Source organism: Chenopodium quinoa, unplaced genomic scaffold (genome assembly GCF_001683475.1).
Source record: "Chenopodium quinoa cultivar QQ74 unplaced genomic scaffold, ASM168347v1, whole genome shotgun sequence".
Classification (NCBI taxonomy): domain Eukaryota; kingdom Viridiplantae; phylum Streptophyta; class Magnoliopsida; order Caryophyllales; family Amaranthaceae; genus Chenopodium; species Chenopodium quinoa.
The window spans coordinates 3,849,460-3,865,619 of record NW_018743697.1 but is presented as its reverse complement, the minus strand read 5'-3'; the positions used below and the strand labels follow the sequence as shown (position 1 = coordinate 3,865,619).

General features: G+C 33.2%; 3 protein-coding genes and 1 non-coding gene across 4 annotated transcripts; 1 reads left to right on the top strand and 3 right to left on the bottom strand.

The window, feature by feature from the left end:
* Positions 1 to 1,328: 1,328 nt before the first annotated feature.
* On the top strand, positions 1,329 to 3,283 carry LOC110683971 (transcription factor MYB26-like). The gene is made up of 3 exons (XM_021860368.1): positions 1,329 to 1,728; positions 1,872 to 2,001; positions 2,376 to 3,283. The coding sequence occupies exons 1-3, from the start codon at positions 1,596 to 1,598 to the stop codon at positions 3,223 to 3,225; spliced, it is 1,113 nt and encodes a 370-aa protein (XP_021716060.1). The 5' UTR covers positions 1,329 to 1,595; the 3' UTR covers positions 3,226 to 3,283.
* Positions 3,284 to 5,567: 2,284 nt separating this feature from the next.
* On the bottom strand, positions 5,568 to 6,938 carry LOC110684496 (protein ALP1-like). Its single transcript, XM_021860951.1, has one exon. It carries the CDS (start codon positions 6,936 to 6,938, stop codon positions 5,568 to 5,570), a length of 1,371 nt encoding a protein of 456 aa, XP_021716643.1.
* A 4,825-nt stretch (positions 6,939 to 11,763) lies between these two features.
* Positions 11,764 to 11,835, bottom strand: TRNAK-UUU. Its single transcript has one exon. It is a non-coding gene; the product is annotated as a tRNA-Lys (tRNA).
* A 511-nt stretch (positions 11,836 to 12,346) lies between these two features.
* Positions 12,347 to 15,843, bottom strand: LOC110684340. Its single transcript, XM_021860786.1, has 4 exons — positions 15,573 to 15,843; positions 15,395 to 15,487; positions 13,334 to 13,430; positions 12,347 to 12,724 (listed from the first exon to the last, which is right to left on the bottom strand). The coding sequence occupies exons 1-4, from the start codon at positions 15,775 to 15,777 to the stop codon at positions 12,652 to 12,654; spliced, it is 468 nt and encodes a 155-aa protein (XP_021716478.1). The 5' UTR covers positions 15,778 to 15,843; the 3' UTR covers positions 12,347 to 12,651.
* Between the last annotated feature and the right edge of the window lie 317 nt (positions 15,844 to 16,160).

The window sequence follows — 16,160 nt, the reverse complement described above, 5'->3', positions numbered from 1 at the left end:
CCTTTTAGCGGACTGTGCCCCTTCCAAAAGCCACATGGGCCCTTCCTTTTCACTGTATGTGTGACATGCGTAAATAGGGTTTATTCATCTCTCTATATTTTTCTAATTATAACCAAATATTTAATATTCCCTCCTCTTTATACAGAGGTTTAGTACTAATGTACTATTAGTGTCCTTTAATTTGGGATTGACATTATTTTTTTTGTACTTGTACTTTTACCCCCGTATTCGTATCTGATCTCTTGTACATCCTATTATCCTAATTGCTCCATGTAATCAATATACAAAAAATCTAACAAAGTCATAGTGCACGAGCCTCATTTGAAAGATTAGTATGTATGAGTTTGACATGACATGAATTGTTTCTTGACTCGTTTTAGCCAAGACTCATTTGAACATAAGGCCCGTTGATACAATCGGGTGTAGTTTGGCCCTTACCCAACTTTAATTATTACTGATCAATTAACTAGTTTCCCACCCCCAAATCGTCCCCTTTTTTTTCATTAATTTTGACGTCTTATGTTTGATAAAATACGAAGTAATAAACTACTACATACAAGCCAAGAACATTTAAGGGCCTGTTCACATTTACTTAATTTCAATTCAGTTAAGCTCTAATCAATTCAGTTCAGTTCAGCTCCAATAAGTTCAGTTTAGTTCGGTTCAGCTCCTAAATTTCCCCTCTCATAAAATATTCATTTCAATTCAGTTCAGTTCAGCTCCAATAAGTTCAGTTTAGTTTGGTTCAGCTCCTAAATTCCCCCTCTCATAAAATATTCATTTCAATTCAGCTCAGTTCAGCTCCAATCAGTTCAGTTCAGTTTAGTTCAGCTCCAATCAGTTCAGTTTAGTTAAGTAAATGTGAACATGCCCTAAATAACTTCATTTGAAACAATTAAACGGAGGAATCCTATGAATTTATATTTCCTATATACATATTAAGTTTCTATTTAATCAATTTTTTCTTAGAAATCAATAGACCCTAAAGAATTCCATTAATAGCAATATTCGTTTTTTTTTTTAATCTAGGAAGTGTTATTTGATAAAAAGATCAAGCTTTAATTAACTCATTTTCACCTCAAAAAATAGCTTCAAGAAATATACAAGGTCCAAATTCTATAAAGTTCCAATAACTCTTGTGTCTCAAAAAAAAAAAATGGTTCCAAAATCTCTACTATTTGTATACTTGGTATGAATTCCATAATGTTTAGTGTGAATTTCATGTGAATAAAAACAATAAACGTTAATCATAGTTGTAACACCTACCTCTTCATCCCTTAGTCCCTTACCCTTAAAATCCACGCACTTCTTCCCCTCTCCTCTAGTCCACTTCCTCTCCTCCAAAAAAAGCTTTTATATATCTAAATTTCAACACAAAAAAACGTCCATTCCCTTCTCTCTCTAAACCAAGCCTTCCATTGAAAAAAAAAAAAATACAACTTTATTTCCTTATTACTTCTTTCAAAACACATTCTATGTAAGTATGTAATAAATAAGAAAGTACTAATATAGTAATTATAGTGCTAGCACAATAAAAGTTATCCTAATAATTAATTTGAGAAGAAGCTAATTAAGGGATAATTAGGAATTAATTAATGGGGCATCACACATGCTGCAACAAGCAAAAGGTGAAAAGAGGGTTATGGTCTCCTGAAGAAGATGAGAAGCTCATCAACTACCTTACCACCTACGGTCATGGCTGCTGGAGTTCTGTCCCTAGACTAGCTGGTTAGTGGTTCTTCTCTCTCTTTCTTTCATTTTTAATTTCGCGTCTTTTGGAATACTAGCCCAAAATCCGTATCCTTGATCTATACTGATTTAGTTTTAATTGCGTCGTCTTTCATAAACAAATTTTTGTTATACATTTTTAGGTTTACAAAGATGTGGAAAAAGTTGCAGATTAAGATGGATAAATTACTTGAGACCTGACTTGAAACGTGGGAGTTTTTCTCAACAAGAAGCTGCTCTCATCATTGACCTCCACAGAATTTTAGGCAACAGGTTCTTCTTCTTTCTCCCCCTTTTCTTTCTTCTTTTCCCCCCTTTTTTGGATTGACCGTTGAAAACAAGTAGCATATTTTATCTGTTCACATTTATTATATAGTATATATATAGTGGTCTTCATAGTGTAATTTGAATTGCTTCCATAATTTTACAAAACAGTGTAATTTATTTGAACAATGTTAGAAATCTTTAGTTGTCTTGATGGTGTAATATGAATTAGTAAATATAAATATATACATCTTGTCATCTTTAAGCATGATGTTTGATTATTAACATACAGTATTAATGATCATATTATACATGAATACGAAGTAATTACACCTATCATTTCTTCTTTATGATTTTTTTTTTTTTTTTTTTTTTGTCTGCAGATGGTCTCAAATAGCCAAGTATTTACCAGGAAGAACAGACAACGAAGTGAAGAATTTTTGGAATTCAAGCATTAAGAAAAAACTTTTCTCTCAAGTTGCTACCACCATGGCCGCTACGACCTCCATGGGCTCCATCCCTAATACCATCACTGATGATCTTTATGTTAATTATCTTCCTACAACCAATTCCTCAAATAGCTTATTAGCTCATGATAATAATAATAATAATCATGATACTGGAGGAGGATTTACCGCCTTTTATCCTTCTCTTAGCCCTAATTTGCTTTCTAATATATATGATTATCCAAATAATGATCTCATCCTTACCCAAGCTACCCCTCATAATTCAATTCCACCCATTATTTCTTATGACAATCCTACATTATCATCATCATCATTACGCTTTCAACACTTGATTAATGAAGTTGGTATTAATCAAAATCAACACCAAATTGTTAACCCAGAGCTAGATTACTCATGTCCACAATCATCAATTTATGCACCACCTCCTTATGATGATGATGATGAGGCAACTATGAAGATGAAGCTAACAACAACGACGTCGATGATGATGGCCGGAGTATTCCCAACCATGCCAAAATTAGAAACCATGTCATCCTCATCACCATCTCATCATCATAACAATTATAGCTCCCTTATAGATGTTATTTCTAAACCACAATTTGATGAGTACTATAATAATAATTATGCTCGTATGGATGATCATGTCATGATACCATCCTCATCATCATCCTCATCATCGCCACCACGACCGCCACCATCATCATTACCATGTGATGGCAGCCAAGTTGTTGTGAACCCTAGCACTCCTAGCTGTTGGAATGCCTGATTATGGCAAAACTTAGGCTTTTATAACATTTATTTCTTAGTACCTTTATAAATGTAAATTTGGACTATATATAATAATTATGAACGTTTTTAAATAAGCTTCATATATACAATAATGAGCACTGTATTAATCAGTATTTGCTGGTTTTTTTCCAATTAATTTTCCATCAGAAGGAAACCTAAATATTTCTAGTTCAGGGTCTTAAGGAAGAAATATAGGATATGCATTCACATGTTTACCATTAAAATGAAATTTGGACCTACATGCATGAATATTGAATACTATATAAGAACATAAATATGTTAATATGTATAATTAAATAATATGAATCGGTTATTTTTCTGTCAAAATTAGATTTCTAATTTAGGTACTTAAATGTCTCTTAGTGTATCAAGTACTTGTTCTATTAATTACTTTACCTGCTGTTTACCCCACAGTACCCCAGAAAATCTCAACAGTACAAAATTGTTCACAGATAATATTTGATTCTCATAAGTCAACTCTATGATCTTTGAGCCAAAATATTACCTTAGACAGCTGTAAATTATTCTTTCATTTTTTATTTTGCAGTGTATAGTTCAAATTAAATAAGTGAAGATGATGTATCATATACATAGATAGGTATGTTTGTATGTAATCTTTATATGCATTTGATGGTAATTTGATAACCAAACAATATTCTAAATGAATAATCTTTATACAAATATCGTATGTTACGTCCTACATTGTAATACTACGTAATTGACAAGGAACTTAAGAACATATGAAGTGTTATAAGGATGTGTGTCGATCTACGTACAATGATGGACAGAAAAAAACATGGAGTTATGTACTTGAATTGTAGAACAGTTCTTCATAGGTGCAGTAATATTTGGCAATAATTTTGATCTTATCATTAGAGAAAGAAGGGTACGTTGTCAATTTGTCATGCAATTTTTTTTTTTCCCGGTTAAAGGAAATTGAACTAGCTTAGCTAGATTAAGTACTGAGTACAACGAAAGACAATGACCCTATTTGGGAGAAAGCTGAAAGCTGAAACTGATTGAGTTAACTGATTTTGACTAGCTGATTTTATTAACTGATTTGACTAACTTATTGTATTAACTGATTATATAAAAGTGTAAGCTTAAAGGTGATTGTGTATGTGAAATGACCAATAAGCTAATTGTGGGGTAGGTAGTTTAGATAGGATTTTAAATTAAATGAGGTTATAAGTGTCATTTCACAATAATTAATGAATAAGCTAATTGAAAAAGCTCCTAAAATGAGCTTTTTCAAAAAAAAGCTTATTTAGTGGAATAAGCTCTTTCAATAAGCTTACTACCAATCACTTGTATTAGCTTGTTTGACTAGTCAATCAGCTAAAGTTAGTCAAATAAGCTAATATACCCCCAATAAGCTTACTACCAAACAGGGCCAATTACACTTTGAACCAATGAAATACTTGCTCTCATCGTTCGTACATAGGCAGCCATGCTATTATTCCACAATTTTCAATATTATAATGTTAAATTTTCTTTAGTATTCTTGACTATAAATGGATTCCAAGAATACTAACTTAACCTATACCATGTTACCTCTAAATAGTTGTCTTAACACATTGGTCCCATTCGACAAAAGTACGTAGTATTTTAGAGGCTTGTTCACATAAATTGAACTGATTGGAGTTGAATTGAACTGAATTGAACTAAACTAAACTAAACTAATTGGAGCTGAATTGAACTGAATTGAACTAAACTAAACTAAACTAATTGGAGCTGAATTGAACTAAACTGAACTGAGCTAAAATGAATATTTTATGAGAGAATGAAATTTGGAGCTGAACTGAACTGAACTGATTGGATCGGAGCTGAACTGAACTGAACTGATTGGAGCTGAACTGAGAGCATCCCCACTAGTGAGCAAAACAAATTCTCCTCATTCTCTCTCTACCCACTTTCTCTCTCTTCCCAACTAAATTTACTCATGAGCATTTTTAGTGAGCAAAATTTATCCCACTAGTGAGCAAAAAAAAAATGCTCATCAATCTCTCTCCTACTTTTTCACATACCCCACCAATATCTCTCTCTCTTACACATCACCCTATTAATATTTATTATGTTTTGGTTAAATGAATATTTATGGGTACTAATTACAATTATACTTTTATTTAATTTAATACAATTATTAAATTTTCATTCATAATATTGAAATTTAATCGCTAATTAATTATAAATTTAATACAACATAAAATTTAATTAGCGTACGAATACATTTAATACTACAAACCAATAACGAACCTAGATTTTAAACGTACGATTAATACTCTATTAAATTGTAATCTTACGACAAATTTATTTTTTTTACTCATTAATAGAACCATATTTTTGCCAAATGTGTTCCACTAAATCCGCTTTTAATTGAACATGAGTGTCTCTATCACGTAGTGACATTCTTCTGTGGACGAACGTGTCGAAATCAACGTTTGGCGGTCGGCCAACATTGAATTCAAAAGGCTCGTTGTTGTTAACTGTAGCACTTGTAGTGGGTCTTGTAATTTGCGGGCGATCTTGTTCATAGTACCTTCTTAAAACTTCGGCACGAGCATAGTTGTGTCGTTCATCTTCGACAATCATGTTGTGCATAATGATACAAGCTTTCATTATGTCACACAATATGTCTTCGTTAAACGCAAGAAAGGGTTGTCGTAGAACGGCAAACCTAGCCTGTAAAACCCCAAAAGCCCGTTCAACGTCCTTCCGAGCTGCAGCTTGTTTATCAGCAAATAATTTATCCTTTTGAAGTTGTGGAAGTGTTATACCTTGAATAAAAGTAGCCCATTTTGGGTAAATGCCATCTGCTAAGTAATAGCCCAAGTTGTACTCATGGTCGTTCACGGTGAAATGAATTGGAGGTGCCCGACCATGAAGAACATCATCAAAGACCGGAGATCGGTAAAGGACATTAAGATCATTACAAGATCCCGGGATTCCAAAGAATGCATGCCAAATCCATAAATCTTGATCTGCAACGGCCTCCAGAATGAGGGTTGCATTTTTATTACGGCCTGCGTATTGCGCTTTCCAAGCCATAGGACAATTCTTCCACTCCCAATGCATGCAGTCAATGCTACCTATCATACCGGGAAAACCTCGCATTTCATTTTGATGCAAGATTCTCCTTAAATCATCGTCGGTGGGACTTCTGAGATATTCAGCTTCAAAATGTGTAATAACCCCTTGACAAAAATGTTGCAAAGCCAATCTGGAGGTAGTTTCGCCAATGCGCAGATACTCATCCACCGCATCTGGACAGGTACCGTACGCCAACATTCTAATCGCAGCGGTGCATTTCTGCAACGGTGATAAACCAAGCCTTCCAGCTGCATTCCTACGCTGCTGGAAGAATTGATCCCCCTCGACCACCTTGTTCATAATCCTACAAAACAAAGGTCGTTGCATTCGAAATCTACACCGGAATTGTTTGTCGCTATAAACTGGATTACTTGCAAAGTAATCATTAAATAATTGAACATGCCCCTTTTCCCTATCTCTTCTATCCGTATCCCCTCTACGCTCTGGAACACATTCAACATCGGATACGGGTTGGGGTTGTGTTTGGTTGTTATACAACAAAGTTGGTAGATGGGTTGTGACAAATTCATCAACTAAATGATCAAATTCAACGTATTGATCAGAATCAGACGAGCTGGAGGTTGAGCTAATGGAAAACATTGTGTTTGCTGGTTACTTGGGTGTTTGGATATTTTTTGAGGAGTTGGATTATATTTGCGTAAGATGGTATCACTATCATTTATAAGCATGAAAACTCAATGACAAGTCCAAAATATGAATGACAATTCCATGACTGATGAAACATGATTGACAATTCAATGAGTGATGAAACATGATTGACAATTCAATGACACTTAAGATAGTAAGACAGAAAAGAATCTTGACTATTCAAAATACAATTATACAACTGACATGAAAGACATATTATAACTCAATGTCTAATAAGACAAGGGACATGAATACAACTCATAAAAATTAAACTAATTAAAGATTAACTAAGTAAAGAAAGCTAACCTAAAAATAGTATTAATTAAAATTGAACAAAATAAATATATACTAATTAAAGATAAAATAATTAAACAAATCTAAACTCAGAATACAACTAATTAAAAATAAACTCATTAAGGAAATACAGTCAATTTCTACCGTGGACTAATTGAAGTAACTCGTCCTTGTGGGCCTCTTCAGCTGGAGTGAGTGGTGTTGTCCTTGCTAAAAGTGATTGAAGCATATCAAAATTCATCTTCTTCTCTGCTAATTCAACTTGTTTTTGCTTCCTCTTTTCCTTTTCTCGATCAAGTTCCAACCGTTGTTGTCGTAAATTCGCCTCTCGTTCTCTAACCTCAGTACACGCCTTTATCTGCTCACTAATGCTCAATATTGCACTTTCGGAAGCAACTTCTTTGCCCTTACGCTTAGCCTTCGTTTTTTTTGACACCGTCTAGTCGTGGTAATCCTCCGGACATAAATCCATCAGTACGGATTTCATTCTCACTCTCCCCCTACACCTTTTCCCACTTCCACTGCTATCTTCCTCATCATCAGCACCGCAACCCTTTCTTTCCTCTTTTGACAGACCCCATCTTAGTTTAGTCCTCCACTTCGGATCTTTATTAACCATTTCCACTCCATGTGGAAATGCAAAATTATGTTATGGATTAGAGGAGATATAAAACAACTTGGAAGCGTGTTTAATTTGATCGGCTTCGTTGTAACCACTTCCGCTTTCAGGGAGTTTGCCCGCCTCGTCATAGCAATTAGTCCACTGTAGCAAATCAGCTTCCATTCTTCTCCAATGTGTCTCCAAACTCTTCATAGGTTTTGGCGGGAGAATATGCGGTTTCTCAGCTTGTAGTTTACAGTAAGCTGCATGAACTTTTCGCCATAGTTCGGATGCCTTTTGGCTCGTACCATGAAGCGCATCATCACTTAGTTCCAGGTAGAACCCAATTAGAGCTTCATCTTCAGCAACCGACCAAATGCGACTCGCTTTGGCAAGTGGTTGATTGGCCGGAATCCTTGGAGGTGGTGGAGGGTACTGTGGTGTCTCCGGAACAGCTTCTTCTTGGCTGACATCGTACTCAGAGTTGCTCCCTTCGGTAACGGGAGGAGTTTGTTGCTCAAAAAAAGTGTTTTCATTGGGAATTTGTGGAGGTGTTGGTTGATGAACGGAATTTTGAGAAGAAGGGTTGCCTAATCTTTCTAGGAATAATTGAAAATTTGGACTACTAATGAAATCATCACCTAAATCAGAAAAATGTTGAGCAAGTTGATTGTAATTAGGGTTGTTTGGATCCATTATATTGGATAATAAATTAAAAACAACAATGTATACTTAAGAGGCACACCTAAATTAAAATAAAATAACGTTAATAACGTTTTAAATAATTTCTGAGTGCTACAAAAAGTAATTAAATAATTTTTTTTTTGTTGAGAAAAAAAGTAGTTATACTAAAAAAATAAAGAGTAATATTAGAAAATGAAAATTTAATCTAACTAAACTTGGGAGTAAAAATAATAAAGAGTTTTTTGGATTTTTTAAACTTAAAAAAAAATTGCTACTTAAAATATCAATAATAACGTTTTGAAAAATTATTAAAGTACTAAAAACAGTAATTAAAAATAATAAACCAAAAAAAAATTAACCTTTCTCAACTTTATATTAGAAAATATAACATAAATCTCACTAGAAATGGGATTAAGTGTAATATTGAGTGTTTTTGTGATTTTTGAAATTATACCAAAATATGTCAAAATGGATCTCTATTTGTAGAGAAAAAAAAAATAACCGTTGATGAATTTTTTTTTTTTTTAATAAAGTTAAAACGGCCAAATTACCGTTTCAATTTAATTACCGTTGCTAAACGGTAATATTATTTGATTGGAGGAACAAGCTGACAGGGACGCGTGTCAGCTTCCTATTCGCTGGACTGACGCGCCCTGTCAGCAGCTATGTTTAATTTTTTTTTTGCTTTGCTGCCTACAAAACGACGCGTTTTGGGGGATAGTTCTCCAGAGCAAACCCCAAAACTCGTCGTTTTGAGGGTGTGAAAAGCAAAAAAAAAGGACGGTTAGTGCTATGGCTGGGCCCCATGATTTCACTGTTCATTATCATTTTTGCTCATAGGATGAGCAAATTTAATTATGCTCATGAGCATATTTTGCTTTGCTCATTGGTGGGGAAGCAAATAAAGCAATTTTGCTCATCAATATTGCTCATGAGCAAAATTCTCCTCACTGATGGGAATGCTCTGAACTGAACTGATTGGAGCTGGACTGAATTGAAATGAAGTAAACTGAACTGAAATTAAGTTGAAGTGAACAAGCTCTAGTAGTTAATGTATCAAAAACTATATGTTATGTATATAATAATCGTAAACATTATACTTTATATATTAGCTATAGAATTATGATTGTTCAATGAAATTAATTGCTTGATCTGTAAAAAAAAACCCTACAAAAATCATGACGAAATTATCACTTTTGGAAAAACATATAATTGTGATACCTCCCACTGTTTTAAAAAGATTGCCTTCTTTCTTGACGGGGTTGGATTACATACAAGTACGTGTATGAAAGTTGATCATCTAAACTTATTATTTAATAAAAGCTGGTAAATTATGATAATAGTATCATATCATAACCTTTATCATTAGTGCTAATCCAGAACATCTAATTCTTCCTTTTGGGAGCAATTGACTTTTAATCAAACTAATAATTAATCTTTATGAAAAACTTGAAGGGAACAGTTACATGGTGTGAAATATATCAATAGAATAATTCAAAAATCAATAAAGTAAGACATTATTTAATATTTTGGTGGACATAGGTAGTGTTTTTCAAAATTCACTTATTATCATCAGTAATTCAGCACGCTGTTGAACTATTTGTTAAACTCAGGCTTCCAATTGTTGCAAAATTGAGGAATTAACCTATGTACTCCTTCTCCCAACCCTAGCTAACACTTAAATAATAGTTATAGCCTCATTGAAGATAATGAAATAATATTGTGTTAGTCTTATGTATGATAAAATGTTAGTAAGATAGTTTTTTTTTTGTGCCAAATAGTTGGTAGTGTTAGATCATTTCATATCATATACTAGTATGTTTTTGTTGATGATATACATAGTCTTTTCATTGAATTTTTTTATATACACATAGATGCATGTACATTTAGAGCCTGTTATGTACACCGGATATTTACTCATTAAATTTTGCTCATCTATAACTTTATACTAAAGGCGAAACCAGGAATGACACATGTTATCTTCAGGTTAAAAATTTTCCCTCCAAAAGTTTTTATTTTTTTTTATTTTTTTGGCCAAAGCTTCTTAGAGAAGTTTTTAATACAAACTATGCAACAATATTTCATTTCCTATTTGATAAGTATATTCTATTTGTACACATTTAAACAAAGATATTATTTTTTTTATACAATAATATGCAATAATAGTTTATAACTTTGTAATGTAATTCATAGTTATTTTTATTAGTCGTGCATATATTATGAATCTATAACTTTATACTAAAGGCGAAACCAGGAATGACACATGTTATCTTCAGGTTAAAAAATTTCCCTCCAAAAGTTTTTATTTTTTTTTTATTTTTTTGGCCAAAGCTTCTAAGAGAAGTTTTTAATACAAACTATGCAATAATATTTCATTTCCTATTTGATAAGTATATTCTATTTGTACACATTTAAACGAAGATATTATTTTTTTATACAATAATATGCAATAATAGTTTATAACTTTGTAATGTAATTCATAGTTATTTTTATTAGTCATGCTTATATTATTGTCTCTGTTTTCTTTAGTGTGATAAATTTTTAATTAGATTTTTTATAATTAAATAATAGTGTTAAACTAATGATAAGTATTAAGTATTAAAAATTCCCGTATATGGCACGGGACTTAACCTAGTTTTATTAAAGAGCAAAAAAAAATTGCTCATTAATCAAATGAGCAAAAATTAATAACCAAATTACTCGGGTGTATTGTACATCCGGATATATTTAACAAATTCTAGTACACTCAAGGGTATTTTAAGTTATTTTACTCATAAATAAACTAAATGAGCAACAAATATCAAAATGAGAAGAAAAAATATATATTCTTGGGTGACAATAACTCTATTGCCACTCTCGCCCAATTTTATTATTTTTTTTTCTTTTCCAAATTACAGTTAAAAAATTTGATCCTACTCCCTAACCATTCAAAAATCTCTCTTGGATAAAAAAGTTAAGTCGTACCTGAGTCTTTTTATATACCGAGTATTTCTCACTAGCATGATGTCCTCCTCATTACGTCGCAAAGCAGGAATGATGATGATGATGAGACAGGTAAAGCCAATCACTTTATTCCACTAAATCAGGGATATTGACTTTGGGAATTATGGGTATGATGTTCGGTGTGCATATTCACTGTCCGGTATGTTTTTAATCAAATGTAAAGCTTTTTAAAAACATTACAAACGCAAAAAAAAACGCCGTCTGTGGGGATCGAACCCACGACCACGTGGTTAAAAGCCACGCGCTCTACCACTGAGCTAAGAAGGCTATTGTTGAACAGTCTATGTATTACTATTATAAATTAATTTCCTTTTGTTAATTAACCTTCATTAGTCATTTCATCATCATAAACCAGTGAAACTAACAGAGAATATCAAAGCAAAATAAGTACACCATTAGAATTTAGAATATGATTTAAAATTTAATAGATTAGGTTACTATAGTTACAGAATAACAGAAGTCTATAAGTTACCCTTCTTTCTTAACAAGAATGTCATAGAAGTATCTTTGTCAAAAAGAATGTCATAGAAGTCTTTGGCATCAATGATTTTTGGCAAATAATTGACGTTTAAATAAAGTTAAGATGTATCACGTGTTTAGAGAGGCTAATAGAGATTTGTTTTTTTAATTAAATTTTGATGAAACTGTTTTTAAAGTCATGAAGCTTATGATATTCCAGTTTAAGTATATTATACTGTACAATAAGTTATAGTTAGGCAGTCGTTAGCTTAAGTATATATGCCCGAATTATGGATCAGGTACTCAAGGAGCTATACGCTTCAGTAAAATTCCTGCTATTGATATTGATACTCTTAGAAAGTACGGAGTATAACATACAATACAACTTACTTATTTTCTCCACTTGAATTCTATAAGAAAATTAAATAAATCAACTGTTTATATAAACCAGCAAAGCTCGGTTTGACTTTAAAAATATCAAACATCGTGACAGTACTATCAGAGAATACCAGCATCCTATCCAAACAAAAAAAGGCTAATCCAGCAAACCCGATTAAGGAATTCACTTATGTGCTGTAATCTTACAAGGCTTGAGAGCAAATAAGACTGATCAACACATAAAATCTAAGCTGTGACTCTGTGTCGTCCCTTTGCTATTCTTCGAGCAATCACTCTCCGCCCACCTTTTGTAGCCTTGCTGCAAAGTAACAAGTAGTATATTAATAACACACATTGCCTGCTACAATCAGCCACAAATGTATCTGTTTTTATATTAGTCATCTCAATTAGCTTTTATTGGCAAGAAATACTAGGGAGAAGTTACTAAATCTCTGTAGCATTTTTTTGATACACGTAATCAAAGCTATAGCACACATATTATGAAACTTTTGAATCCATCAGGCATTGTACTTTTCCTCTCCAAAAAGGAAAGGGCATAAAATTCTTACATGACTTGGACTAAAGAAGTGGGGAGTCAATGATCAAATCATCAAATCATAATTTATTTCATCAGAGAATGGTTATCTGAAAATCTTACAATTTGCTACAAAAGAAAGTCGACAAACAAAGCGATGCACTTTATATGAGACAGAAGAGGAGACAAAATAACTCCATGGATAATAAACAGCAAGTAGTTTTATAATAATTATAATGTAATGGGAAATAAGATGGTTACCACTTAGCCGATATATCCTAGTAGTTCTATAGAAGTTGAGAAAAATAACATTCCATCATAATCAGACAGCTCGTTAGTGATAAATTTTGACATATAAAATAAAATTAAAAAGCAGGGACATGTGATACTTACCGAGCAAAGAATCCGTGATTCCTTTTCCGGCGAAGGGTGCTAGGCTGGAAGGTTCTCTTGGGAAATAAGATCATTGCATCACTTGAAGAATCATCGGCTGCACAGAATTAATGATATTAGATAATACATAATTAAAAATAGGTATACCACACGGTCATGAACTCATGATGCTGAGGATAAGTGTCATAACTCTCATAAGACAATCATGAAACTCTGTAGTAAAATGATTACAAAAAGGTGGCTCAGAATATTCACTATCCAAACAGTCGGGAGCAGGGAGTTAGTCAAACTGCCATCCATCAAAACCAGCTAAAAATCAGCAGATCAAGCAATTGTAGGGAAACATATAGAAGGGTAATATTTCTAAGAATTCTTACATATTTTTGATCAATTGACCTACAACCTCACAGTAAGGAGATAATGCATTAAATTTTATTTGGCCTGACACAAAATTTGGTGCATTGAAAAGTTGAATGAAAGAGATAAAGTCATGAAGACAGATTTAATTTCCATTTTTGCTGAAAGCAACCTATACAACTAACTATTCCATCTCAGAAATATTGAAAACTTTCATGGTATCTAGTTCAATATTAACTGTAGTTAAAAGAGTATTTTTTTTATTCACAGACCATCAACAATTCTAACCATAATTTCTGAACAAAGCCTCATGATACAGGCACAAAACGAAAAGGAGATTGTGGAACAAGAATACATTGAGCTACCAAAATAATACAACGTATATTGGTTAACATTACAGAGACCACCCTGTTGTCTATACTATGCATCAAAAAAGATTTCATTTCTAAGCCCAAAATATGGGCAGCATCGCCTGATAGTCAAATATAGGCCAAAACTCAATTACTAATTCAAGCACATGACTACACTCTATTCAGCTCTTAAATGGATACAAAAGACTGTACACAATCATGTAAGTCCCCTAACACTTAGCTTTTCAGGGCACCACATCTGAGCTCTGCCAGAAGTCATAAGTTCATAACCCAGCAGAAAGCTCAACAACTAATTCAAATAACTTGCTTAGCTTTCTATAAAGAACCACAAGGATACTCTCCATACAATTTTAACTGCAATATTCCACTAACTTTACAGGCAAATAATCGTAGAACTGTCACCAACCATGTTTTCTTTATCCATACAACAACCCACAAGTTTCAATTTGGGAAATAAAGTTCACTTGGCAGTTTGAGATCAGTATCCTTTCCTGCTCTTCATGCTGATAGCAGGCAAGGAAAACATATAGACAGAGAACTGGTTGTGATTGTGATTCAATTGGTCCAATCACAGCTGAGGGGGATGGAAGAGTCACTAAATGAAATCCTCCATCATAAAGGAACCGGAGTATATGTGCTTACAAGTTCCACTACTTTCTTTAAGCCATTAGATAGCTGGTTTCCCACATATGCAATGACCTTTTAAGCAAAGCAAAGCTCCATTCGCCTTAGCATACAAATCGTGCATCCATTACAAGAAGCAGCAGAGCAGCTTTCTACAACATACAATCCACCCATCGCAACTAATATACTACAGAAGCTCACTCTCTGACCTCAAAGCTCAACCCCTAGGCAAGCTCAATCTTGTAACATTAAAAAAAACTGAATCTTGCAACACACGTTCAGATAGCCTACTTTAACCTCACAGACCCAATTGGCTTACCCACAATCAAACACTCTATTATCTCTAATTGCTCGACTTTCTCTAAGTCTCTAACAGCTCAAGGGCCTCGCATTCGAGTAATACTCAAAATGCAAGCTATAGCTACAATTTCATGATTCCAATTTCCAACTCAATTTCAAAATAATCATCCAAAAAAAGCCAACTATAGCTCAAAGTTTCAGCATTGCCTCATTAAACTCAACCACACAAAGATAACAAGATAAGCTATTCCGACTTTCTATGCACCCAATCAAATCCCAATAATTTCCCATTACCAAGTAAAAAAAATTAATCAATTAATCATCAAATGTACGCACATTATTTTTAATCAAAACCCAAATAAATTGCAGAACAAAATTAATTTTAAAAAAGGGGGTGAAATAGAATTACCATCAGGCAAGAAGAATTCAAGGGAAGGCTGACCACAAGGGTTCAAAATCTTTGCAATCTCCAATCTCTTTTCTTGCTCCATCTTCTCGTTTCCTACATTTTCATGATCAACCAAACACGGCCTTAAATATAATTGAAAATTGATCAAATAATAGAGAAAAATAGGAAAAATCTGTACCATTGTTGTTGGAAGAAACGGCATCGTTTTGAAGAAGATACAGAGAGGAGTGAGGATTTGATAATGGAGGGGTAATCAAAAGCTTCGATGATGGGTTTACAGAAGAAGAAAATAGGGTTTTCTGAGTTGATTTCTGAGTTAAGGTTGCGTTAAGGAAGCGAGTTACGATCGAAGCTCCGGAACGGAGTAGGGTTTTAGCTGCCATTTTTGGGGATTTAGAGAGAGAAAGTGAAGAGGAGTGAGAAAGTAAAATTGGAGTTCTTACTTTTTAGGAGAAGACTTAGTTATGGGCCTAAAATGGGCTGGATTATAGTTTGGATCATACCCGTTTGGGCCAAATCGACCCGATCCTCGCAAATTTTAAGATGCATGTGCATCACGCCTATACTTTTAAATATTTAGTAAAAAAAAATATTAACAATTGCAAATTTTTAACATGTAGAAAAAACTCTGAACACCGCAAATTTTGAACAATTAGTTAAAAAATTTGAACAATCGCAATGCATCACATCTATATTTTTAAACATTTAATAAAAAAAATTTGAACATCGCAAATTTTGAACATTTAGTTACAAAAATACGAACAAT